The sequence below is a fragment of the Calypte anna genome, chromosome 3 (assembly GCF_003957555.1).
Source record: "Calypte anna isolate BGI_N300 chromosome 3, bCalAnn1_v1.p, whole genome shotgun sequence".
Taxonomy (NCBI): domain Eukaryota; kingdom Metazoa; phylum Chordata; class Aves; order Apodiformes; family Trochilidae; genus Calypte; species Calypte anna.
Window position 1 is genome coordinate 59,955,293 of NC_044246.1, and position 26,856 is coordinate 59,982,148.

At 39.5% G+C, this 26,856-nt stretch overlaps 1 protein-coding gene across 1 annotated transcript in view; it reads left to right on the forward strand.

Moving 5' to 3' along the window:
• Nucleotides 1–402: 402 nt before the first annotated feature.
• MOXD1 (monooxygenase DBH like 1) overlaps nucleotides 403–26,856 on the forward strand; it is a 51,461-nt gene continuing 25,007 nt past the window's right edge. Inside the window, exons 1-4 of the mRNA XM_030447751.1 lie at nucleotides 403–726; nucleotides 12,244–12,390; nucleotides 13,818–13,985; nucleotides 14,112–14,195. Coding sequence (XP_030303611.1) covers nucleotides 454–726; nucleotides 12,244–12,390; nucleotides 13,818–13,985; nucleotides 14,112–14,195 — 672 coding nt within the window. The 5' untranslated portion in view covers nucleotides 403–453. The remainder of the gene's footprint in view (nucleotides 727–12,243; nucleotides 12,391–13,817; nucleotides 13,986–14,111; nucleotides 14,196–26,856) is intronic.

The window sequence follows — 26,856 nt, forward strand, 5'->3', positions numbered from 1 at the left end:
CTACCCTCGACCTCTTCCAGCGGAGGTAAAGCTCTCGTGGGGCCTGGGGGTTCCCCAGCGAGCAGCGGGGGAGCCTCGTCCGCGCTCTCGTCTCCGCTTTCCCCATCCGGAGGAGGATTTTCACTCTCTAACGCCAACCCCCAGAGCCTCCCCAGGAAGCCCCCCCAGGGAGCCCGGCTCACGGCAGGTGCTGCGGCGGGAGCTCGGCCCGGCTCAGTCCCGACGGGCGGCGCGGTGGAACCGGGGGGGCGGCCGCCAGCGCCGGGGCGGGGAGCGAACAAAGCGGCTGCCGAGGGCGCGCTACCCCGACGGGGCTGGCCGGCACGGTGCCGCCCGCAGCGGGGGCGGGGTGACCGGGGCACCCGGCCCCCCTTCTCCGCGCACACACGGACACAGACACACACCCACGAGCAGAGACGGAGATAGAGGCAGCCGCCGGAGCGCGGCAGGAGGATGCGGCGGCTGCGGCCCTGGGTGCCGGTGCTGTGCGGGATGCTGTGCGGGATGCTGTATGCCGCCGCGTCGCAGCGCAGCTACCCGCACAGCGCGGTGCTGGACGGCGCGGGCGCTTACCGCCTGCTCTGGGGTCGCCGAGGCAGCGCCCTCGCCTTCCGCCTGGAGGTGCGCACCCGCGGCTACCTGGGCTTCGGGCTCTCGGCCAGCGGCGGCATGGCCTCGGCCGACATCGTGGTGGGGGGCGTGGAGAGGGGCCAGCCCTACCTGCAGGTAAGGCCGGGCTGCTTTCCCTCCCGCAAGCGCCCGCCGGGGGAGAGCGCTCCTGCATCTCGCACCCTGCTCCCGTCCCGCGTCCCCGCTCCTCTTTGTCCGCACACCTTCCCCCTGCTGTTTGTTTCTTTCTCGGGACGTCCCTTTTCTATTATCCTCTTTCTTTTGCAGCCTCTTTGCCCCTCACCTCCGTACCTCTTTGCTTATTCCTTCCAGCTTTTCGCTTATCCCTTTTGTTCTGCGTTCCTATCCCTTGGGAGGAGCAAGTCCTTTTTGGTCTGTTCCCTGCCAACCTTCCCTCCAAACTTCTACATGAGTTTCATCAAACGTGTCAGGTTTCCTTCCTCATCACCCCGGGAATGCAGCAGCCCTTTCTTTTCGCTCTCCTCGGGCACTGTCTCTCCCTGCCATGCCTTTGAGGAGCCGAGGAGAAGAGGGGAGGCATAGTAGAGTCTCAGCGAGCTGCGGAGGGGCTTTCCGCTTTCCCCTCACTCTACCATAGCTCATCTTGTGCAACTAACAAGTGACGGAGCTTGGTCATCCCGGGGCCACCTGAATGTCCTATTTTTAGGACACTTTGGCGTGAGGGCACGTTACCACTAGCTTCCCAGCCTGATGATTTACTCATGTGCTGAGATACAGCCGCTGCTGCTCCAGTCTTTGGTGGTCCTCCTCTCCACACCTGAAGGTGTTCTGACCCAGTTATTGAAAAGGACTGACAGAGTAACAGCCCGAGCTCTTGGTGCTTTCCCTGGCCTGGCAAAGCAATCTCAGAGGAGCCCAACTGTTTTAGCAGAGCTACAGCTGGGAACAGGAGCGTGGCACATAGGCTGAACCGGGGCTTTCAGCAAACTCTTTTCCAAGAGGCACCAGTGGCTGGTGGGGCAGGAACCATGAGAGGGGAGAGGGACCCACACTTTTGTTTCCCTCTCAGCAACCTGAGATCCAGCCTGGAGGAGTTGCTCTGGGGCCAAGGGAGCAAGGATAGTGAAAGGAGAATAAGAGCTGGCCCCCAGTTGCCTGAATAATAACTTCTAGAGAGGCAATTCAGGAGCAGTGTAACACCTGGTTCTTGGTGTAAGGGATAGGAGAAATTGTCTGTCTTTTTATATTCATCCTGTCAGAGTTAGTTGTTCTTGAAAAATGCTGCTTAAATTTTGTGAGATTTTGCTTTTAGACTATGGATTTTTACTAACATTTAATAATAAGAAAAATAAATTAGCAATATGTTCTCCCTACGACTTGTCAAGATTTTGTAAAATCAAACCATTTCCAGAAAAAAAAAGAAAAAATTTTAGCATAAATTCTTCCTTTTCCCCCCTATTATTTCACTATGTAAAGTCTAGGCAAATACATGTTTTATTTCATTTCAGACCAATGAATTTCACAATATTTTTCCCTCCGTATTTCAAAATGAAGATAATTTTCCCAAAAACCTCTAAGTAAATCACTAGTAGTACTACTGCTACCAATAGTAATAATTATAATGATCCCTATTCTAGTCATCAAACAATGAGCTCTTAGCTTACAAATGTAGGGCTAGCTGGAGCCTTACATTTCAAAAGATAAACCTATTAAACTATTAAAAGAAACACAAAGTTTGTGATTGGTTAGTTCCTGTGGATAAAGCAAACCTTTTGGAAAGGCATCCAAACCAAGTGTAAAGGCATGCAGTAATGGAGGATCCATCACCTTTAATAGTTTGTGGCACTGGAAGTCTTTGAAATTCCTGATTTCCAGTATTAGTTTGTCTGCATTCAGATTCCAGGCATATATTTTCTCCACTGCATAAAAAAGTCTACTAACCCCCATCCCACCTCCATAAAGTTATTTATATGCTATAATCAAGTCATTCCTCAATTTTCTTTTGCATGAAATGAGTCAATCGAGCTCTTTAAGCATCCTACTGCAGGACACTTCCTCCACCACTCAAAACACTTTTGTGGCTCTTTTCAGCACCTCTCAGACGTTTTCATCATCTTTTAAAACTGGCTCTGTACAAATTCCAAAGATTTGCTTCACTGACATCCCAAGACAGACACAACTGAGACAGAAAGGGGAAGGACTGTCACAAGCACCTCCTGTTACTCAACATCTGATACTTTTCCTGAAACACTGATTTAGTACATGGACATCTGCTATGTTAAGGGCTAGGAGCTAGTTTGTTGCACATTTGAGAATGGAAGGCACAGAGGAAACAGTTCTATCTGTTAGGCTTGATTGCAACCTGAGGTTTTCTCCATTCTAATTTCTTCTTTAGTTCTAGACAGCCAGGTTTCTGTTTACACTGGATTGAGGTCTTTTGAAAAGTTGCTCAATTAAAATATTTCTGTGCTTGTACCAGCAAGGAAAGGCCAGAAACAAAGATGATAAAGAAATAAAATTTGTCTAAAAGCTTTTCCTGGCCAGTCAGCAGGAATAATTATAAAATGAATGACTTGTTCTAGAATGCTATTTCAATAATATCTAATCCTCCCTTTAGTGGACACAGTTGTACAGTGTATCCAGTAAAGGACAAGTTTCTTTAAAACATGTTCTGTCTTAAGTGTATGTCATCATCATAATTTACATTATTTACTACTAAAAAAGAATTTTTCATAGATAGTACCATTGAAAGTATGTGGTTTTATGCCTAGCTGCAGTCTATAAAATATGTACACCCTATAATGAAAGAACTTACTTTTCTTTCTGGTTTTAGAAATATGTTTTTATTCCATGATCTTCAGTCGGAAAATGTGCATCGTGGTCTAAACTCTTAGAAGGGTCATTTTTTGGTTTCTTTGAAAGTTTTGAGATGCTTGTTAGTGGCCTGATTTTCAGAAGATGTTCTGAAACACCTTTATAGCCTTTCAAGTGGGCACTGAAATTGCCAGTCATTTGGGAGAATTTAGCCTTCCCCTCCTTCTCCCCCCGATTCTCTCTCCTTCTTTATAAATAGAAAGTATCCTTGGAGGAATGAGCCTTTTTTTGGGAGCAAATATGTAAAAGTAGCTAGACTGCAGCCATCAGTAAAGGTAAAAGCAGACACGCCTTAGTCTGTGGAAGATTGGGTGTATTGAGATAAAAGAAAACTTCCAGATGGTATTCAGAGAAGAGAGAAAACATTTACTCTGGCACTTTTTCTTTATCCTCTCAGATGAAGTAGATGCAGTTCCCACCATCAGCAGGCAGTGCTTTCCATGAAAAAACTTGCTGACTCAAGGTGCTGAACACCCAAGATTGGGTTTTGCTTTTTCAGTTTTAAGGAATATTCTGATCTTGGGTGTAGTGAGTTACTTGTTTTGGCCTGCTTTTCAATGTTTGAGCTGTTTTAAGGTCAAAGAGTGTCTGGCATAATAAGCAAAGGCTAAAAAGATTTGAAAATCTGTCAGTTCTTTTTAAGTAGAGCAGGGTGAGGTGTTTTGGTGTCATCAAAGAAGAACAAACCTTCTTGGTGTACCATAGTAGTTTTTTGAAGAGCATTGAAGGGTCAGAGAATTACACATTTGGTATTCTAATGTTCAGGAGTTTGGCATTTGGAATGGGTACCTAGATAGTTTTTGGGATGATGTAGAGGACACAGCCTAAATAGATATAGATGTACATAATTTTCTGTATTATCATGAGGCCCTGATAATGATAATCATTATCATTACCATCTCTATCAAACAGAGAGAGAAAAAGACATCAGTGAACAGATGATTCTCCATGTTAGTGAGGGCCCTGTGGTGACAGAGCAGCAGAGGATGTGGTGTTTGGGTGTGTGTGTCTGAGAACAAGCAGAAGACACCAATGGGATCTGGTGTTGGAAATCTGGCAGCTTCCTTTGTTTCTGTAGGGACAGGATGAACTTAAAAAGAGAGTTCATCCTAAGCAAAATGTTACCTTTGAAATACTGCCGTGGTCACTTGCAGCAGTTGTTACTCTGCACAGAAATTCTTGGGGCAATCTTAGCTAGTATTTTTTCCTCCTTTTTTCCCTTTAAAATTTTTAAAAGCATCTCTTTTGTTCTTATGAATTGACACAGCATGCATTTTCATGCTAGAGCCATGCCTTTTCCTTGGTCTCCACCCCTGTCTGGAATTGTGCATCCCCACCCACAGCACGTAGCTTCTGAGAGCCTCATTTTGGGGAGAGTAATCCTCCTTGATGAATGCCTATTTTGTGCAAGTTATACAAGAGGGTTGCATTGTTAGAATCTTCTGTTGAACTTGCACAAAAATAGCCCCTACTCAGGGTGAATAGCGACTGTGTGTCGCTAAAAAGTACTTTATTATTCATTACAGCCTTGCTTGTTAACTGTCACCCAAACTAAAGAATATCTGTTATCAAATGTATCCCATAGAGTTTGCTTAATTGCTCATAGGGAAGTACTTGGAAGAGATTTTAAAGGACACAAAACAGGGAGCATTCTCTGTACTTACGATATTCTGCTTTTAAGTGCACTCATGCCAACAGCAACAAAAGAAGTGTTGAGAAAACAACTTGAAAGGCACCAAGAGAGGGATGCAAAGTGAGTGCCACACGGACATATCTCAGTTGGGGCTTTGTTGGAGGTATTTCATGCCTTTGGGCATCGGGGCAAAATCTCAGATGACTAATGAGTCCTTCTTGGGCATATAGGACACTCCAGTGTCCATCTCACTGGCTGGGTGCTTTGTAATTCTCTTTCAGAAGTACAATTGTTAGGACAAGGAAGCAACAGTTGGTGAACAAAAGATGAGAATTCTGTATCTTTTGTATTTTGCAGGCATTGGGGGGCTGTTTGAAAGTTGATGTTTTTTGGTTTGGTTGTTTTTTTAGTTTGGTTTGGTTTGGTTTGGTTTGGTTTTGTTTTGGTTTGGTTAGGTTATTTTTTTCTTTACGGTGTTTTTTTCTTGTCCTTTCCTTTGGAAACATTAAGAAAATGAAATTTTCTTATAGCTCCTCAAAAAATGTATCTGGGGCAGGATGGAAATGTAGCCACTGTGAGTGATGCAAAGGCTTAAAATAAGTGGGGAATGATTTAATTCTCAATATAGACATTAACATAGGAGAGAGAAGAGGGGATATTTTCTTGTGCTTAAAAATCCCTTAAGTGTTTTTAAAGCTTCCTCATAATTTAAGTAATTAAAGTAATTAAACCAAGAAAACTCGTACAGGTAAAATGCTCCTGTGTAAGGAATGCTCCTTGTGATAAAATACAGATTGGATCACTCCGTATCTCCTACTTACAGGTTTTCTTTCTCATTAAACATATTGCTACATGTTTTGTCTAGTCTGTTTGTGCTAGACGAGCCTTTAATCTAGATTTAGAACTTCTGATATAACTGAAATATAACCTCTTAAATCAACATTTTTTCTTGATAAAAATACTCAGATAGGTCCTTGTGACTGCTGCAAAGTCAAATTATCCACGATGAAAAGTGATGTTGTATTTCAACTTTTAACCTCTTGTACTTCTTACACCTTTGTGTAGTAAATCAGAGAGCACTCCAGATTTCAGTGTTTTCCATTTGTGTATTATTATATTTTTATATCTCCCAGGAATGGCACAGAAACCAAGGGGTGTCACTGCAGGCTGTAGGCTGCTGGGAAGCTGCTTCAGGCAGCCTTGAACTATATACAAGAAGCACACTGAAGTGTATTCAGGTGACATCCAGTTTCAGTGAGGAAAGACATGTCTCAGAGAAAATAATTTTGGTTTGTGTCTAAGAAATACACACCCTTTCTTGCAAAGAAATTATATCTACATGTACACACACACTCATTAACTTTCTGTAAATATACAAGTGGAAAACTCTTGTGTATATGTTTATGTCTGCACTTAAAGTTCAGTCAACACCCACAATTATTTGTTGCAGATAAGATGTTTCTGTCCTTGTCAAAGTTAGCAGTACACCTGAAGTAAATATTCCACATTTACACCAGTGTAATTTATCCAGTTTAATTAAAATGGTAACAGGAATTGGGAACAGCTTCTTGGAACTGCCCCTTTGACTGAGATACTGGCTTCCTAGCAAGGACTAAATCACTTCACGCTAATCTGCTGTGTAGTTTAAAAAAAAAAACCAAACCCAAAACATAAATCAGTAAATTAATTACAAACAGTCTGGTCATAGGGCACCAGCTGAATTTACCAGTCCCAGTTACTTTAGAAACTTCTTGCAGCTACTTGATTGGATATCCTTCCTGTGGATAATTTTTTTTCATTTGGGACCAATCTCAACATTGGATCAGTCAACTGGAATGCTCTTAAGGTGTTCTTATATGGTGTAGTGATGTTTTCTGACTCCTGCTTTGTGTTATTTTTGGGGGGACTCCACTTATTCCTGACATCAGATCACAGTAAGTTTCTTTGCCTGAAACTCAAGCTGAAATTTATTTGAGGTTACAAAGAAGTTTGGTTTGCTTATTTGTAAATTCATGCTCTGTTTGCTTCTTGCCAAATACAGTGTAAAACCAGCTTCTTTTTGGTGGTAACATCCAGTGCATGCTGGAGCCATGAGCAGCAGGATTCTGTCTAAATTGGACACAACAATAAAAAAGAGATGTTGACCACAGTTATTTTTTTTTTGGAAACCCAGAAAGGCATAGCTTGGTGCTTATTTCAAGCAAAGGTTTTAGTCTGCTCTTTTGAGTTCTGTAGCATATTTTTCATCCTATTTATTCTCAGTTAGAACCTCTCCCCCACCAACTTGGTCTTAGTTACAGCTTCCTGATTCCTTTCACCAAATTTGTCTGCGACTCCAGTCTTCAACATCAGTTTGATAGATTGCGGATGTTAGAAACTCCCTGGGTTGCTTACAGGCCAGAGATGAGGAATAGCTGCAGCACAGCTGGTTTTCCCCCGTTTCCTATTCCTGGCTTTATTACTTGTAGGTGTTAAATGGCTGCTGGAATGGCAGCAATCTCCTGGTCAGAGAAGGGCACTGTGTATAAATCCCAGCAGCTCACAAGCTGAGCCAGCAAGGCCAATTGCTGGACGGGGCCATAGTTTGAAAGTTATTTTATGCTCCTTGAGGTTAAAAGGTGCTGTATATAATTCAGGCTGGGAAATGGATATAACAAACAAAACAGTCTTTTACATTGTAAAGATCCAAGGAGGGAGTCCCATAAACACCTGTTCAAGCCTGCGATGACAGCTGGTGCTGCTTGCAGGGTCAGGCTTCCCTCTGCAGCTGTGCTTACATTCTCAAAGGAGAAAACAGCCTCTTTTCACATCCTTAAGAAATTACTCTCCCTGACTGTTTGCAGAGCAGCAATCAGAAACCATATATGCTGCAAAACATTTTTTTTTAAAGAAGGAGAGAGGTTAATGGGATCTCAGAAACAGTATAACATGATCAGCATTGCATCTGGAAAAGGACATGTCAGGAAGATTTTTCATATTCCATATGTTGTTTTGATTTCTATGTAATGTGAGGAAGAAGGTGCCTAATTATTTGACTGGTTGCACAACTTAACCTAGAGTTTAAAATGCCAGTATATATAATATATTTAAAGGAAGTGCAGAAAGTTTAAATGATTCAAACATAAACTGTTTATCTAAGCAAATTTTGAAATAAATAACATCTTCATTATTATGCACCAAGATCAATAGCGCTTCTGAAACTTTGTTTCAAACATTTACAATTTAAATAACCAAAATAAGATGTTCTTACTAGAAAAATATGGTAATTTCACCCTTGTTTTCTCTTTCTGTAACTTTTTATACTTCTTTAAAGTTGATGTGAACCTTGGCAACTTTTAACTTCATTTAATGTATGATATAAACATCTTTTTGTATGAGAAACTGAAGAAAATGTGTGCAAGTTCTGAATCAGTATTAAAATCCATGTTTTCAGGCTTGTGCTGTGAGTGTTTCAGAAATCCAGTTTTAAGGTTCTGATAATCTCTTCTGGGACTCAAGAAACTCAAGGGAACTTGTGTCAGTATAAACATTCCTACAAAAAGAGCCAGATTTTCTAACAAGCTGCATGTGGTGGCAAAACCAAACGTGTTTAAGAGAGTTCACCACATGGGAGTGTTTTCCTACCTGGGACAAAAAATAGGCTATTCTAATATGTGGTACATTTCAGACCATCTGTGATAGATACTGAAGCACTGCAGTGAGTGAAAGTTAGTGCAAATTTAGATGAGTTCTGTGCTATGGAATTCTGTCTCAGAGAAAATTTCAAATCATATTTAAATATCCTTGGTTCAGCTGAAGCCCAAAAGCTTCCTGTCCTCTCTGAGCCCTGGTGAATCCATTTTCTGTGTTGTTTGGCTTTACAACTCACTTTTCAGAGGCCTTCAGAGCTATACAGCTTTGTCCTTTGACTAGACACAGGACTTAAATGGAGTGTTAGCTGTCCAAATGTGGATGGCTTTAATTGCATTTGTACCACAGGAGCAAACCTTCCATTTATTCTTATTTTTCCACTTTGAAAGCAAGCATAGAGAATATATAAAGATATAGAGGTATCTCTAACTAACTTTTTCTTGTTTTTCCAAGATACTGCTGAAAAGGATGTGACCGCTATTTGTGAGTTTGTCTTTGTTTTTGATAACATCCTTTTGTTCATTACATTTTGCACACAAACACGTGTCTTAAAGTCTTTTAAGCTCTGATGAGTAAGTTGAGCAAAGTCTGTCCAGCTTGATTTAAAATCTTCTCTGTCAACAGAAAGAGAACAGTATGTTTCCTTAGCAATGTGGCCTTCCTTTGCTTTCACATTGGTAAACAAACAATTTTCATGTGTGAGGTTGAGCAATCAATTTCTGGGCTGTTCAGAAGTTTTTTTGTTGCATTATTTAATTTTTGTGATTAACATCTGGACAATTTTCAGCAAGGGAAATAAAAATAGTAATAGAGGCTGTTCATTAACTCCTAAATAGCTTCTGGCAAACATATCCACACTTGTTTCCTCTAGGGCAGTCCCATTGCATGCAGTGGAGTTATAGGACTGGGGAACAAATAGACATCTCTCTGTCTTCCTCTATCTACATAAATTTGGTTCCCAGGTATTCTCAGCACCCTGATATTTCAAGGTGGTGGGTATCACACAGAGAAAGTAAGTAGATACCAGGAATTTATTACTTGACAGAAAATTTCACATGGGAAAGATGAGCATTGGTTGGTCAGATTAGCATCTGCCCACAGAATAATTTAAGGCGAGTTGGGGAGCGAGGTGCTGCTGGGCATGGGCAGCAGGGGCAGGCAGCACCCCCAGTGCCCAAGGGATCTCTCTCCCCCTGGGCAACAGCTCTGTCCTCTCCTGGGGTCTGGGCTTTGGGGCCAACCTCCCTAAAGCATTCCCTGGCAGCCACAAAATCAGCCCCTCACAGTGAGCCGGAGTTGTGACCTGGTTTTGCCTGTCATCCAGGCAAATGAAATAACTGCTCTGACAATCACATTATCGAGGCATATCCCAGCTAATACCTTAATTACACAAATTTTTCAAGTTATTTTTGCATTCTTCCCACAGGCTCATGGAAGTCAGGGCTCTTGTCTGAAAAAAAGTGCTGTTTTCTTGGGTTTTTTTGTTTGCTTTTTATTTATTTCGTTATGGCTGTATCCTCTAGACTTGTTAAGAAATGGTGAAGTTTACCTGCAAAATGTATGAGTATGGACACCTAACTTTGCTTCACATTTCTGAGGTTTCCTTCACAGCCCTGTCAGGCAAAGACTTTCAACCTCTTTACGTGAAGAAAAGCTATTCTTCCATTTGTATTCCTCAATAATTCAATGTCTGGGTGCTTATTCTCACACAATCAGTGCCTTCCTCTGATTTAATGTAAAATTGCAGAAAAGATATCACATAATAAAGGTGGTGTTCACAAGGTTGCTTTTCTTATCCAGACAAGTATTTACTCTTTTTAAGATAGAAGTGGAGATTCCATAGAGGAGTATTTTCAGAGCAGGGATGACATTGCATGTAGAGGTACACTGCTTCTTTCCAAACTCTGATGCAGGACTGAAAAATGGGGCATTTTGATCCCTTAAACTACCCATCTTCATGTACCATCCAAAACCAGACCCATTATTTCTCTCTGGAAAGGCAAATCCAGAATTCTTTTTCTGAACAAAACCAGCTGATCAGTTCCCTTTCATTCAGCACACAACTTTGGGTCTCAGATCCCTCTTTTGCTCTTTTTGGTTACTATTTTTCCATGCGTGCATTCTTTCACATATGTACTCATTCATTTGTAGTCATGAGAAGTGCTGGCAAATACCTCTCAAAATTTTTGAAATTTAGATTAGTTCCAGAACTCAAAAAACGCAAACTATTGCAGTATTTTTGGCAAGACAGAATTAAATCCAAGTAACTTCATCTTGGTAAAAATAGTTGGCTTTTTACCCTTTTCTGCCTTGTAACTGCATTGTGACTGAGATAATTTTATACAAACTTCATCCAAATTAGTATACCTTAATGAAATGCTTGGGCATGTAGTTATTTGTATGTCTTTAAAAGGCAGACCAGCTTGTGAACTCTGACTGGTGTGCATGTGTTCTCTTGCACGCAGACGGATTTCTAGGGCGGGGTAATGCTTAAGCTTACAGTTCCTAAATGATCCTTTGGGGAATTAATAAGGCATCAGCTGCTTTTACCAGTATCAAAATACTTGGACATGACATTTTACAATTTTTCTGCTTGGTTACCCCCACTTTAACAAAAGGGGAAAGCTAGAAAATACCCAAAAAGTGAATGGAGGTCCAAACAACTACAGAATTAAACACCTTCCAGGAAGATCTGTGCAATTAGTGGTGTCAGCCTACAGCCTATTTGACATCAGAAATACCTCTATCAGTGAAAAATCTCCCTTCCTATCCCAAACTGGGAAGAAACAGCTTAAAACTCAAAAGAGGGTGACCAGACGAGGTGCATCTTAAGGTGCTGGCAAGCCCTTTCAGGGTGGCAGGGGTGGGGGGAGAGGGTCCCAGCTGTGTGGGGGCTGAAGGAATTTGAGGTGAGGAGGTTAATGACCCAGCATCACTGTGGCTGCTGCTCCATTGTACTCTGCTGCTGCTGCTGCTGCTGCTGAACCCCAGATGGGGGGAGCCTTTTTCTTACAAACAGTCCCCCTCCTCAGCACCTTTTGTATGAACTGAGTGCTTTCCTTTCTGGTTAAGCCCTAGGGTTTCTGGTTCTAGTTAGTGTTCATTCAAGAGGTTTGCTTTTTGCAGGGAAGGGGGAAAAAAAAATAAATTGTGGATATTAAGTGAGATTCATTCTCCTGGTAATCCCACCCAAAGTTCATGACACCCCAGTCGTGATAAATAGGGTTGCTGGGTTGTTGAGTACAGCCTTTATTTCTACACTTAAATACACGCAGTGTGTAGTTAAAGTTGCTCAAAACATTCTTTAAGCTGCTCATCAAGGAGACTTGCTTTCTTGAAGATTTTTAATCAAAAAACGTTCATTGCTGCCTCAGATTTATCATTTGACACAAAACTAGGATACGTCAGCATTTTACATCAAGGCATGTTTTTAAGGGGCTTTGGTACTGGACATAAAGCTTCATTTTAAGTTTGATATTACATTCTAATAATGGTATATCTTTTGTTTTCAACAGGATTATTTTACAGATGAAAACAGAGTACTGAAAAAGGACCCTCAGCAGGATTACCACCTTGACTATGCCATGGAAAACAGCACACATACAATACTGGCTTTTAGCAGAGAACTGCACACTTGTGATCCAAATGACAAGAGCATAACGGTAAGGGCTCTGCCTAGAGAGAGAGAGAGATGAAATAGGTAATAAGAGGCCAAATGTAGACATGGTTTTTGAAGCTGGCTATTGAAAGCTCACCGTAGGAAAAAAGAAAGAATTAGAGAATTAGAGAATCTTAGTTTCCAAAACATCTGCTTGGCTAACTTGAATTAATCAGGTAAAAGACTTGTGCTAATTTTATTAACATCCTACGTTTTAATGTCATTCTTCTATTTTAATGCCTAATGTTCTCTAACACACCAAGTGAATTCAGGATTGAAACAGGTACCTCTGGGTCATTAGGTGTCATATCCCACAGTTAGAATTATTCAAAAGTACCAACTTGAGAAATGCTTTTTTGGTTCGACACTCTGTTTGTCTTAAACATAGACTTTTCTAGAAGTTTGGAGCGTATATTTTAAAAGTATATTTTTGGTTTTAATTCTCTTTTCAAAATTAAGAAGTTGAAAAATTTGTTAATAAAACTTCCCATAGTAAAATACTTTCATGGTGAATTCTCCTGTTGCCCTAGGCACTGCTGCAGTCTTTCCCAAGCATAATTTTAAATTATATGAGGTTGATGACTTCATGTAATGGAAATGACAGGTTAGAGAGATTTGCAAGGCTTTTTGTGCTTTGGCTTGTTTACTACCATCTTGGAACTGTTGCTGAATTACTGTTTAGCCCTATTTTCATTATCTATGTTTTCACAATATACTCAATAATTACAACATGAGAAGCTGAAAGATGCAGAAAGTAAATCCACAGCTGTGTAAATCACCAGATTTCTAGGCAGTCAATGGATCTATGTTTTTCATACTTGCTCCAAATTCTTGGTATAATTTAACATTTTGGAGTACTTCAGGATTTGCTAGAGTACTTTTTCTTGAGGGTTGCCCATTGCCATCTGAGCATGGTTTACAGAGAACTGATCTGTGCTGTAGCTGTAGATTGATTTTTAAGATATAAATCATTTATGTAATTGCATGTCTATCTTTGCTAACATGTAAGGAGAACAATTTTCAGAAGGTATTTACATCTTTACAGAGCCTGAAAATGGTTTGAGGGGAAGCTTTCTGGTTGCTGGCCAAATAAGTGACATCTCTGGAAATAATTTTTTCATGCACTTAGTTGTCTACCTCCTTATGAGTCTGTTCCGCTATTTGCAGATATGATTTAAATTTGTGACATTAATGACATCTATCAGAGAGATACTGATTTTCTGTGTGTCTCCAATGAACCATACGAGTATAAAACATTATTGACTTTAAAGAAAAAATCAGTGTCAGTACATGATGGCTCCTCTGGTATACATTGCCATTGTTCAAATAAAGCAACACCTATGCTGTAGGAATTATGTGAACCATGGGAGGGAGATATTGTTCCTATTTATATGGACTTTTTGGTTTGTTTGTTGGGTTTTTTCATTCCAGGAGAGCACAGTGCGGGTAATATGGGCCTACCACCACAAAGACATGGGAGAAGCAGGTCAAAATTACCACGGGTCAAATCGTGGTACAAAGAGTCTACGTTTGCTGAATCCTGAGAAAGAAGATGTCTCATCTGCTTCTTTGCCATACTTTGACTTGACAAACAAAGACGTAAGTTACTCCAGCTTTTGGGTTTCTCTGGGGATGAGGATAAGGTGGCAGCCAAAACTTTGGGCTTATGCAACGGAGTAGTGTGACTTCTATAATATTGTATTCTTGCCCTTTTTATTAAGACAGGTGCTTGTACCAGATAAGGATACAACATACTGGTGCCAAATGTTTAAGATTCCCATACAACACGAAAAGCATCATGTGACAAAGGTAAGTGATTCTGACTGAACACATTTAGAGGAGCTCAGAGAACAGCTACATTTCACATCAGTTCTTACACCTTCAAAATTTCTTTCAGTACTTACTGGAATGAAAACAAAACCTCTTGGCTGTCTCCACAAATATAGGTCAAGGGTGTGTATGTGTGTGCTCAGGATCTGATTTTGGTGTACCCTGACAACCAGCACTTGCTGGTGTCACTGAACCCATTTCTCCTTTGTCCTCTTTCCCTTAAGAAAATGAGGTTGAAAATTATTTCTGTTCTTAAACATTTTTGGCAAATGCTAAGTAAAGTTGTCTAAAAGCATGTTCCATCAAGTTTCTACTTTTATATAAGAATGTCATTAACTTCTCTTAATGGAGACTAACCGTAGACTTAAAAATAATTAAATGGTGAAGCTTGTTCAAATGAAGGGCAGGGTCCTTACTTACTTCCTATCACCTCTTTTGCAATGACCACAATGCAGTTATGCCACTCTTGTGGTTTAACCCCAGCCAGCAACTAAGCCACACAGGGCTTAGTTCATTCATCCCACCCCAGTGGCATGGGGGAGAGAACTGGGAGGGTACAAGAGAGGAAACTTGTGGGTTGAAATAAAGGCAGTTTAATAAGTCAAGCAAAAGCCACACACACAAGCAAAGCAAGAAAACTCATTCACTGCTTCCATGGGCAGGCAGGTGTAACGGTGACTTGGGAAGATGAATGCCGTCACTCCAACTCTCCTCCCTTCCTCTTTCCTTCCCCAAGGTATTATTGCTAAGCAGGATGTCCTAAGGTGTGGGGTGTCCATTCAGTCAGATGGGCTCAGCTGTCCCATCTGTGTCCCCTTGCGCATCCCCTGCCCACTCGCTGGTGGGCACTGTGAGGAGCAGAAGAGGCCTTGACTCTGCAAGCTCTGCTCAGCACCAGCTAAAACAACCCTCTGTTATCAGCATTGCCTACAGCACAAATCCAAAACATAGCCCTGTTAGCAGCTACTATGAAGAGAATTAACTCTTTCTCATCCAAAACCAGCACAGCCATGTTACATCATGTGAGCACAGACTTTATCTTAAACTGTGTTAAAGTTAAATACTATGAAAAAAGAGATGGATGTTGTATTTTATTTTGAAACTAATGAAAGTGTGTAAGCATCTACACGAGGCTCAGCAAACCCACGTCCACAGGTTTTCCTAGAACTTATTTTCTAACTTTTCTTTCTGCTTCACATTCCTTCCCAGGAGCAACATGCTGAAGACTTCCTAAACAACTCCTTATTGTTCTATACTGCTTAAGATAGCACAGTGAGATAGATCTAGCCCTCATTTTTGTCTTTTTTTAACCCATGAGTGCTTTTAAATATATACTTCTATTCAATTTTTTTGTTATTGTCAGTCATGTTTCTCCAATACATTCAGCAAGACTGAAATTTTAAATCAAAGCGGGGAACTTAATGTGGGATCTCCAGTTTTTTGCCTGAGAAACAGCCACTAGTTATTCTGTAATATTGTGGATTTCTTCACTGAATAAGAATGAAGAATTGCAAGGTCCAAATTTCTGTCTTCAGATACTTGATCTTTAATCATATCTTAAATTTGTGACAGCTACTTTCATAAATCTTCATGAAAAGCAGAATTTGCTTGTCATACAGTATGTGTGGCAGGCTTCCTAGCTTTCTGCTTTCAAGTGAGAGAGCTTCAAAATGGTAGTGTTATCAGAATCATGCTTTCCATGGTAAGCCTGTTGGAAGCGGTAGACACACGTTGTTCTGCTGAAAAGTTCTCTGGAACTATTTATTATTTATATTCTCTGAGTGACTTTTTAAAAAATGTTTTGCCTGACTGCACATTTGGTTATTTGTTTAAAAAAAATGAGTAAATGAGCTAAAACATTATTTTATCTCAGAAATACATTGACTAATTTTCAGAAAAATTTTGGAAATCACACTCTGAAATAAGCAGTCTGGTTTTTTTTTCTATATTTAAAAAATTGAAGTAGAATGCACAGCAAATGTCCACCTTCAGAAAAGTAAACAAATTTAATCTTTGTTCTTAAAAAAAATGTTTGGAGAAAGAAAAATTACAGAGAGAAGAATTATGTAAGATTTCATTAGCATTTATTTTCAGGGGCACAACCTATATTTCTATATATGTGATTTCTGTAAATGACACACAGAGAACTGTAGAATTGTATCTATGCATTCTTGCAAACTGATTAAGCATTTCCTAAAGCCTACTGATACACAAAGGATGGGGTTTACGGGTACTCTGAAGGATATTAGCTGTGCAAATAAAGATTGAATCTCACAAAGAGGAAGACAGATGAATTATTTGACCTGATCAAACTGTCTGTGTTAGCTAAATACTTACAGAGATGTTGATTCTGCATTCCCTCTGCAGCATCATTTTCATTCAGAGCGGCACATCTCAGTTTTACAAACAGGAAGAAATGTTTAGAAAATCATATGAATTGTCTCAGGTATAATTCAATCAACTTAAATAGTGCATGTGGAGCTGACTTTGGCCACTTCAGTCCCCATGTACAATTCTGTGGAGCATTTAATTGCAGTTCAGTTCTTCTTGGACAGTGTGTGCCATCAGCACCATGGAAGTGTTTGGCTGTGCATGTGGATAAATCTGGTGGAGATCTGGAGTCTCAAGTAGAAACAATGGTCACAATAAGGTTTTTTATGTACTGGTCAGCTGTTCTCTGTCATTCTTTTTGTCTTGAAAATTGTTCTGAGCATTTTATAATAATATGTTTCTTAAAATATTAATAAAAAGGAAAGCATTATTTTATTGCAGGAAACTGGGAAAAAAATAGATCTATCATTACAGGTAAAGGCCAAGACATGTAATAAATCTGGTTAACAAATGCCAGATTCTGACCCCAGATTCCAAATTTAAAAGGGTTTTTTAACTTCTGTTGACTGTGTAGTATTAAAAAAAAAAGTACAAAACATATTCAAAGCATTTATAAATATATTTCTTAAATACAGTCTAGTGGGGCAACATCTGGGTAAGTGATAACACTTGATCTTAGGGTGCAAGCAGAGTTGTAGCAAATCTTCAAGTTATTCTTGCTTACTTTGGCGTGGTTAGTGCCATGCATCAGTTATGGAGCTCTTGAACTGAATCCCTTTGGGGTAAACTCAACAGAAGTGCATGCACCAGGAGCACAGTACAAGTCTCCCAGGATGAAATGGGCCACTGGTTCATGGGACCAGACTTGCTTGCACAAGTAAAATATTTCTAGTGTGGATGTCAGGACCACATCCTTTTCCTCTTTTGTGTGTGGCATTTTTTATTTCTTGTTTAGTTTTGTTTTGATTTGTTTTGTTTTTTCTTTTAATAATGAAAAAAATTGTCTCCCCAACCAAATGACTCCCTGGACAATGAGAAGCTGTTTTGCAGATGTCCCATGTACTGCATTTGCTTCCCAAATAGCTCAGGCATGGTCCTCCACGGGCTTGCTTGCATCAGGAAGCTGTTGGCTTGAAGTGAGTCAAAGGCCTTGTTTGGGTAGCAATTGCAAGGTCTGGGTTCTTCTTTAGCACAAGGTAAAAAAAATAGCTAGCATTAGAGATCTAAAAATCAGTCAAAGATTAATTATGTAAGAACTTGCATCTTTTCTTTCTCTTTAGATAATATTCATGCTACTTTCCAAGAACCCCAGGTAATGAGAAACAGCATATTTTCATTGACCAAGCTGCACTAGAGGACATGTAAATAGTGCAGGAGATAAGACTGTAATCTTGTGTTTATGTCATAGGTAGAATAAGGACGTGGAAAAGTAATTTCTTCTTATGCTGCACTTAGCAGTGAAGAACAGAGCTGCTCTGTTGATAACAGGGCACTCAGCCAGCATTAGGACTGCTTTGTTTTATCTTCCTTTATTTCATATCTCTTGCAACTTCTTCCCTAGGGAAGAGACTGTGTCTTCCTACATGTCTCCACAGTGCCTTCTGCTAAGAGATCTTCTCTGATGCCTCCAGGAACTTCTGGAGAAATAACTCATAATAACATTATGTCTGATAAGAAAGAAAACAAAACGAGATTATTCCCCAATAGCTAGGCATAATACTGACAAGAGTTAGCTGGGTTACAGCCAGCTGCAGGCACAAAGCTGGTTTTGTGACTGACAGAGTTTATCACTCCTCAGCTTTAAGCAGCCTACCTGAACGAGTGGTGGCTCCTTGAAAACTGCTTAAACATTTACAGGTTTTCCTTCCCATGGGCTTTTTGTTAGCAGAACCAATGAAAGGGATTAATTGGAGGCAATAGCAAACAACCATCTTTCACAGAGTCAGCTTTTTGCAAGACATCTCCCCAGAGGTCCTGGAGTGGTGGACTCTGGCTGCTGTTGGTATGGGAGAGCACACATCACTGCCTGTCTGCAAAATCCCCCTGCAGCTACATGTGCATTGGCCTGTTTTGCTGCTTTGAGCTTCAGGGGGTGATATGTGCCTCAGGCTTACTACCCTACAGGGATTTTTACTTTTCTCACATACCAAAGTTAGCTGGGAGCTTTCTCAGCTTACCAGCTGAGCATTCCACCTTCCTAGCCTGGACCAGAGAAGGGTTTAAGGTTGTTTCTTGTTAAGATTTTCGCAGTGCTCTGTAAATACCACGATTTTGACTGGTCCTGAATTGCATCCCCAAAGAGAGTTCTCTGGTTTCACTGAGTGCACCTGGGAAAGGAACTCCAGTCTGGCAGGACCTCTCAGGGGTAGGGAGGGAGTGGGGGATGGCTGGTAAAGCAGACAGCCAGGCATGTCCATGCACAGACCCCTTCACGAAAAGGTTTCTGTCTCCCTGCTGAAGCCAGGCAGAGGGCAGCCCTTGGGCTTTAGAGGAAATACTGTATTTTAAGATTTTTTTAATCTTAAAGAGCTTGGAGAGCTCTTACCACCAGCTGCTGCTATGCCAGGGTGGGCAGGAGGGGCTTGCAAAGGTTGTTGCTGAGCACTGAAAAGGAGGATTTTGTGCAGCACCCTCTCAGCTAAAAGTCTCTTTCTTATTGCTTTTTAAATTTTTTTTAATTTATTTTTTTTAAGAAAAGGTTATTCAGTGGCAGCACAGTGGTGCTTCTGAGATCCTTTAATTCTCATCCCACTGAGATGTCTAATTTTTATGATTTCCAGTAAGTGTGGAGATGTGTGTGCTGACATGCCTCCCTCTACTTTGTCACTGTGTGATTGGGTGTTTTCTGCCTATTTGCTGAATTTAATTTTTGCTTACTAAGACCTGGCATCGTGCAGATATTTACCAGTGAAATGGAAGTGAACATTTGTTTCACATCAATGAAAAATACTTCCCAGTTTTTTGGTAAATACAGGCTTTGCTCTATGCTCAAGGTTTGTTTTTACTGCTCTTTTTACTTGTGGTTCTACAGACAGAGCTTTTCATATTATTGTCTTCAGCTTTCAATACCAGTGTCTTGCATTCATTTAATTTAATTGTCTTGCTTATTAGTATAACTTCATCTGCTAAAGATTCATTAGTTCAGCTACATATTAAATGCACATTTCCCATGTGCTCCACTGTTTTTTAACCAAGATTAAAAAAATCTTATAGTACAGTATGTCCTCTACTGTCTCTAAATTACCTGTGAATTCTCTATACCTGTTCTCTTTCAGTACACCTGACAAATTTTTTAATGCTATGTGTAAACTTCTGAAAATTTACTGGTGTTTACTGGTGAGGGAATGATAGGTGTGTTCTGTGTGCCAGATGTGCCATGTTCAATTTGTGTGAAGCTTTTCAGCTTCAGTGTATAGCAGGTCCATGATAGTTTCAACATTGTAAATTTTCCCTCTTTATTTACTTGATTTCTTTGAAATAGACTGTGTTTTCCTCAGGGAAAGTAGTTCCCTGGCTTCAGTTCTAATAATCCCATCAACCAAAACATGTTGGATATTGAATTTCACTATTAAGAGTAGAAAAAACAATTTCTGTAAAATAACAAATACAATAAGGTAGGAGGCTCATTTATCTGTATCTACACATCTTTTCTCTAAGAATTACTGGTTTTCCTTTTGGTACAAACTTTCTTTTCTTTTTTCTTTTTCTTTTTTTTTCTTTTCTCTTTTTTTCTTTTTCCTTTTTCTTTTTTTCTTTTTTCTTTTGTCTTTTTTCTCTTTTCTTTTTTCTTTTGTCTTTTGTCTTTTTTTCTTTTGTCCTTTTTCTCTTTTCTTTTTTCTTCTTTTTTTTTTCTTTTGTCTTTTTTCTTGTCTTTTTTTCTTTTCTCTTTTCTTTTTTTCATTTTTCTCTTTCCTTTTTCTTTTGTCTTTTTCTTTTTTTCTCTTTTCTTTTTTCTTTTCTTTTTCTTTTCTTTATCCTTTTGTCTTTTGTCTTTTTCTTTTTTCTCTTTTCTTTTTCTCTTTTCTCTTTTCCCTTTTCCCTTCTCCTTTCTCCCTTCTCCCTTCTACTTCTCCCTTCTCCCTTCTCCCTTTTCCCTGTTTCCTTTTTCTTTTTTCTTTTTCTCTTTCCTTTTTTCTTTTCCCTTTTTCTTTCCTCTTTTTTCTTTTTTCTTTTTCTTTTTTTTTTTTTTTTAAACTAGTATATCAGAGAAAAGCTGAAAATTTTTGGCAGAAAAGCTGTGATGCAGCTGCTGTGCTCAGAAGCATAAAATACATCAGAACCTTTTTAAATGGGATGCTGAATTTTAGAGGCTGTTTTGCTTTGGAAGAGAGGATAGTAGGTTGCAGTTTGTAAGCTCTTAAACGTTTGGATGCTTGCATACAGCATTCCTTTTGTAGGCATTATTTGAACCTTCTTATGAGCACAGAATGAACAGGTTTAGCATTGCTGAATGGGGAGGAAGCCCCATGCTGAGGATTAGGCTATATGATCAAGATTCAGTATCTTTTAAGTACACTTCATGAGTATTAGATTGAGGCAATATATTAAAGACAGTGAATTTCCAACCATGAAGGCAGGCTTCCTCTCACCTATCTTGATTTATCTATAGGTTTGAAACTGATGGTTAAATGACCTTGCAGGGGCAAAAGTAGCTATTTGTATCATCCTTGAGGAAGTATATGAAATACATGATCTCAGACATCCTCCATATGGTTCAGTCTCTCTCTATTGACTGAAGAGAGAACCCAGACAACCAGCCTATATTCTATATGTACTACTCAGGGGGGTGAATCAGGTGACGTGTCCCACCAAAATGGTCAGGGACAGAAGAGATTGCAGTAGGAGCAAAAATTGGAAAATAGAACTCTTTATCTAAAATTTGCCTTTAGAAAAAGTGGATTTTTCTCTACCACAAGCTATGTAATTTTTTGGTACCGAGCTTAGGATGTGACTAGTGAAATCAGGCCAAGCATAGCACCAGAAAAAAAAATTAATTATTTAGCATTAACTGAGGAGTGTTACATTGAGCATATTTGTGTATAGTCACCAAAATTTTCCTTTTTTTTATCTCCTTAGAAAAGGGAGCCTCTCTTCAATTAAAGAAAGGTCTGTATTAGAGCACACCAGCAGCTGCTAGTTAATCTTCATGTTCAGTTTCAGAGCAATCTCTGATAAGGAAGTAGAAACTCAAAAAGAACTTGTTGCCAGGGGTAACTCTGCTTTTTGACAGTGGAATGCTTTAGTCATACCAAAGCCCCCAGTGTGAAAACACAAAGCCACTACAGTTTAAGACACTGATTGACTGAAATCCAGAAGGGCAGCTTGTAGCCTTCAGTACCTAAATGAGGGCACTGATTTTTAACTTGAAGGATACCAGACAGTAACTGCTTGTTGTTCTCTGGCTTGAACTTTTGGGTTTTTGCTCAATGTGATAACTCTAGCAAATTGCATCATGCGGCCCGACATAAACAAGCGTTCTGTATTTTCCTGGATGTTCCCCTGGAAAGCAATTTCAGCCTTGGTAAATTAGACTGGCAACCAAATGATCATCTTATGCTGCAGAGTTTGCAAGCTATCTGCCCTTTCATCTGGAGGGCTGTCTCTTCAGTGCAAGCCTGAATTGGCCCATTAGGCTTTGTGGTGTTAAAGAATCATATAGCTGGAAATTAAAAGTGTCCCAAGCAAATGTCTCAGGAAAGAACAGAAATACTGTCTTCTCTGATATTCTGTTGAATTGTTTCAGATGTAATGTTATTTCATGTACTAATTCATGCTGTGATCAAAGCTGACACTACATGTGACCACAGATTTTACTGTCACAGCAAAGTTTATATTTCTTAGTGAAGTATATTCTTATTTTACAGTAGTATTCTCTCACTTCACCTGTATATCTTCACAGCATGAATACTTTAACTATGCATCTATTGCTGCATAACTTATTCCATACTTGCTACACAAAAATTATCTACGTAATTTCTGTCATCAGCAGGCTTGAATATCTAGTTAACTAAATCCAGTTTCTTTGATTTCTATTTTTTTTTAATTAGGAAAAAACCCCATGAATTACTGTATTGACTATATAAGCATATGGTTGGAAAATAGGTATTTTGTGTGATTTTCTGGTTAAATGAAAGCCAGAAGTTATGTAATTACTAGTTACATATGGCAGGACTTTAACTTAAAATATGACCAATGATGAGCACAGAGAATCAGAGGGTACAATTTCTGTGAAGGTCTCTGAGATTCACCTCCCAGTTCTGGGATGAATTGTGGAGTGATCTTCATGAGGGAATTCCTATTGATTAACCTCATTTTGTCTTGTACTGTGTCGTTGTTTCTTCCTCAGCCTTAGCTTGGTGCATGGTTTTAGAGTAAGCCTGTGATTAGGTAGTGCACTAAAACAATTAATAGGGTAGGGCTCCAATAGCCCTCAACAGTACCCATGAAGTCACACAACTAGGGCCTTTTTCAGATGTTTTGGTCTTTTTGAAGTCACTTGAGAACACTGTACTAAAATTGTATTATTTATAGATATATATACTAGATATACTATTAATTCTCTGGAGACCAAAACTGTAATTGGCACTTCATAAAGCAGAAAGACACAGTTCCAGTCCAAATAACTTGAGAGATAGTAATGGAAAGATGAAAATGTCCCTGCAATGAGGGGATTGGTTTTGTTCTGTTTTGGTTTTGTTTTTGTTTTTTTTTTTCTGGTATATTTTCATCAGATCCAAGATGTACATTATTTTAAAACCAGATAAAATCACTTCAGTCTTGGTGCAAAGAGAAACTACTCACCTTCTACCTGTGGTTCAGTCGTCATCTGCGTGGATTTAGAAGCCATTTATGCTATGTGTGGACATATTTTTCTATTGTTATTGATGTTCTTTTGTTCTGTTTTACCCCTGAGAATCAATGAATCCATGGTTTGGACGTAGGTGTGACAACTGAGCATTGCAAGTGGAACCAGAGATAGAGAGGGTATCATAATATTATTCTCTGAAAACTAACCCTAGTGCAAGAGGTTGGGGCTGAAGAGAAACACCTAACACAGATTGGAAATAAAATTTCTTCTTCATTTAGATTACATTGGAGCACTAATACCTAACCACACTTATTTTGTAAGCCATCTCATATTTGTATATTAACCCTGTAAATAGAAATATTTAGAGGGTTGTGAGCAATAGAGGCTGTCATGTCAAAATCATGAGCCTTGAGCTTATTTTATCCCATGCTTTCCCTTCAACAAGCTTTAGGTGCCAGAGCATCCAGGTTGGTGATTATTACAGAGAAGCTCAGTATCCAAATGTTTAAGGGCTTTCTCATGTGTGTTCCCTTTTGGTAGTCCTTCACAGAAGTCAGCATTTCCTTGTCAGAAAATATTTCTGATGACAGTATACACCAGCCTGTGTAAAACAAGAAATGGACATGCTGTAAATTCTCACATTCTCTTGACTTTGGGCCAAGTTGCACGTTCAGTCCCAGGCAGGAGGAGGAAAAAGTATAATGTTATTAAGCTACATGATCAAAGGGAACATTTTGCACTTTTACAATGGAAATTAAACCTCTTCCATTGCCACCTCAAAGGCACAGATAGACATCGCTGTGCATAAATGGTTATTTCATGAACAAAAGGGAGTAATTTCACTGCCTTTATTACTTATACCATTCAAATGATGTGATCCTCTTGAATAAATATAATCAACCCGTTTTGTCTTTAAATCTGAAATATATTTGGTTACATATTACTTCCTTATGATATGGTTTTCACAAGAAGGTAATGGGGGTGCTGATTAATTGTGGATTAATTCTGCTTGGTGAGTGTCAACTCTGCTGTGAGACTTTGGCCTTAAGAAATAATGCAACAACTTTGCTGGTGTTTCTGCTGCTGAGCAGGGCAACAAGTGTATTGCCAGGAACTGGAACTGAACGAAACATGTTTTTACTTGACAGGAGCTTTTTATCAGGGTGCTCCTCAGGGTTATACATCTTAACTGTTACTAAATTTGTTATCTTAAATCTTCAGACATACCTCAGGCAGAAGCAGTGTTTTATGAATATTTCTTTGAGGTGTGCTTCTTTAGGATTTAGTCTAAATTACTGCACATCTTTAAAGGCTGAAACTCTTTGAATGGTGGAGTTCTAGGCAATTAATTGGAAATAAGAACTTTGGAACGGACTTGGTGGCAGAGAAAACAAGAAAACTTAAATACAACTCTAGCTCTTCTTGTAAAGTGTGTAGTTTTATTGGTTTAAAAAATTACTGGTTAAAATATAAAGTTGGTTAAAATATAAAGTTTTCTGCACACTGACCCATAGAAATTTTGGACATACAGTGTAATCATTAGTGTTTCTTTAATTATAGTAGCATGTGGAAGAATTTGTGTGAATGCAGATATATTGCCTTTTCTCCAAGGTCACAGTGCATCAACAGTAACTTTTATCTGAAAGTATGTATTCTTTTCCAATAAAAATTCTGCAGCTTGAAAGGGAGGTATGCCAATTACTTAATATGGCATACTAATAAAATAAGTAAGATTCTTCATTGAACTATATAGTCACTGAATAAACAATTTCTTCTTTTCACCAAAAACAGGAAATACTTGTGCTTTGAATAAGGTTTTCCATTCATGTGGTAGAGACTTTTTCTTTACAGTGATGTTAGATTTTTTATTATGCATTTTAAAGTATACCCCAAACCAGTTATATCCAAATGCCAACAGTATAGCTTAAATAAATAAATAGACAAGTCAACACTTATTTCAGTTTGGGATTATATTGTCTCTTTGGAGACCAGCCTTTCCACACATACTAAGGAATAATCATGCAAATATAAATGCTTTCAGTTGTATGGAACCTCTATTTTTTGTTGGGAGACTGCCCATCCTCCAAGGAAACCTTACCTGATCACATTATGAGGTTGGGGGTGGAGACAGTTTCTGTTTTCTGGGCCTTTTTCTCATCTCCATCTCTTTTGTATTAAAATACAAGCCGCTAGATATGCCACTAGCTCCGTGAGTTATACTTTGCTCCAGCTTGAAGACGTGAAAAATGTCTATGAAAATACTTTTGACGAACAGTTTTACATTTGAACAACTCAAGTTAGGCAGTAATGCTGCCTGCTGTCCACAGATGACTATCATTGAACCAGAAACTGGTTTTGCTCTGCCTCCTGCAATTCGCTCACCAAAATATACACCTTTTGGAGGAAGACAGAATAAGCTTGTTGAGAGCTTTGCCAGACGACTTTCAACAAGACAAGAGGGCACGGTCTTAAGTTGTGCCAGGGGAAATTTAGGTTAGATATTAGAAAGAATTTCTTTACGGAGAGAGTGATCAGACATTGGAATGGGCTGCCCAGGGAAGCAGTGGATTCTCCGTCCCTGGAGCTATTTAAAAAGAGACTGGATGTGGCACTCAGTGCCATGGGCTGGTAACTGCAGTGGTGGTTTAAGGGTTGGACTCGATGATCTCTGAGGTCCCTTCCAACCCAGCCAATTCTATGATTCTATGATTCTATAATGAAGACTTAATTCAGGATCTTGTTTGTAGTGAGAAAACCGTAAGAGGTCACTTGGCTGTGTAGATCCACCTGAGATGGCTGATCTCAAGAAAGATTGGCATTCAGCCCATGCCAGGCTGCAGCTTGTTGAGTGTTTGAGGTATCTTTGTTGGTGCTAACAGCTCTGTGGCTTTGATTTAATGCTTTCTGACAGACAGGGTGGGGGTGCTGGCAAGGTGGTCCCTGCCTGATCCAAGGATGCCTGAAGTGCAGGCTGAAAGTCTGCAACTGATTAGTGTCCCAGATAGGAGGCTGACCTAGGCAGGCTTTTCTCCTGACATGAGGTAGCTGTTTGGTCATCAGCACTAAAATCCTGGTCTGCCCTGGAGTCATGCACAGAGCTTGGGGTTTTTCTCAGCACACCTTTTGGTTTTGTGCAAGCAGTAATGATAGGCAGAAAATGACTGGTTTTTTCCTTGCAGAAAACTTAGAGGAAAATAAAACCATATTACAATTCAGGGTTTTTTTTCTGGAATACATGGAGGTTTTTTGTGAAAATACTCAACTGTATTAAGCCAACTATTCTAAATATTTGCTTTGCTGAATAAAAATCTAAAACCTTAAAAGAGATATTTTAGGTAAATATTTGTTCATTCCACAACAACACGCTTGAAAATTCCTAGTAAGAAGACATTGTGTCTACATTTGAAGAACTTTCTAAGTCAGACAAATACTTCAGTTGATCTACATGGTTCTCATTTGTGACAGAAATACAAAACCAGGCTAATCAGTAAGAAGGTAGTA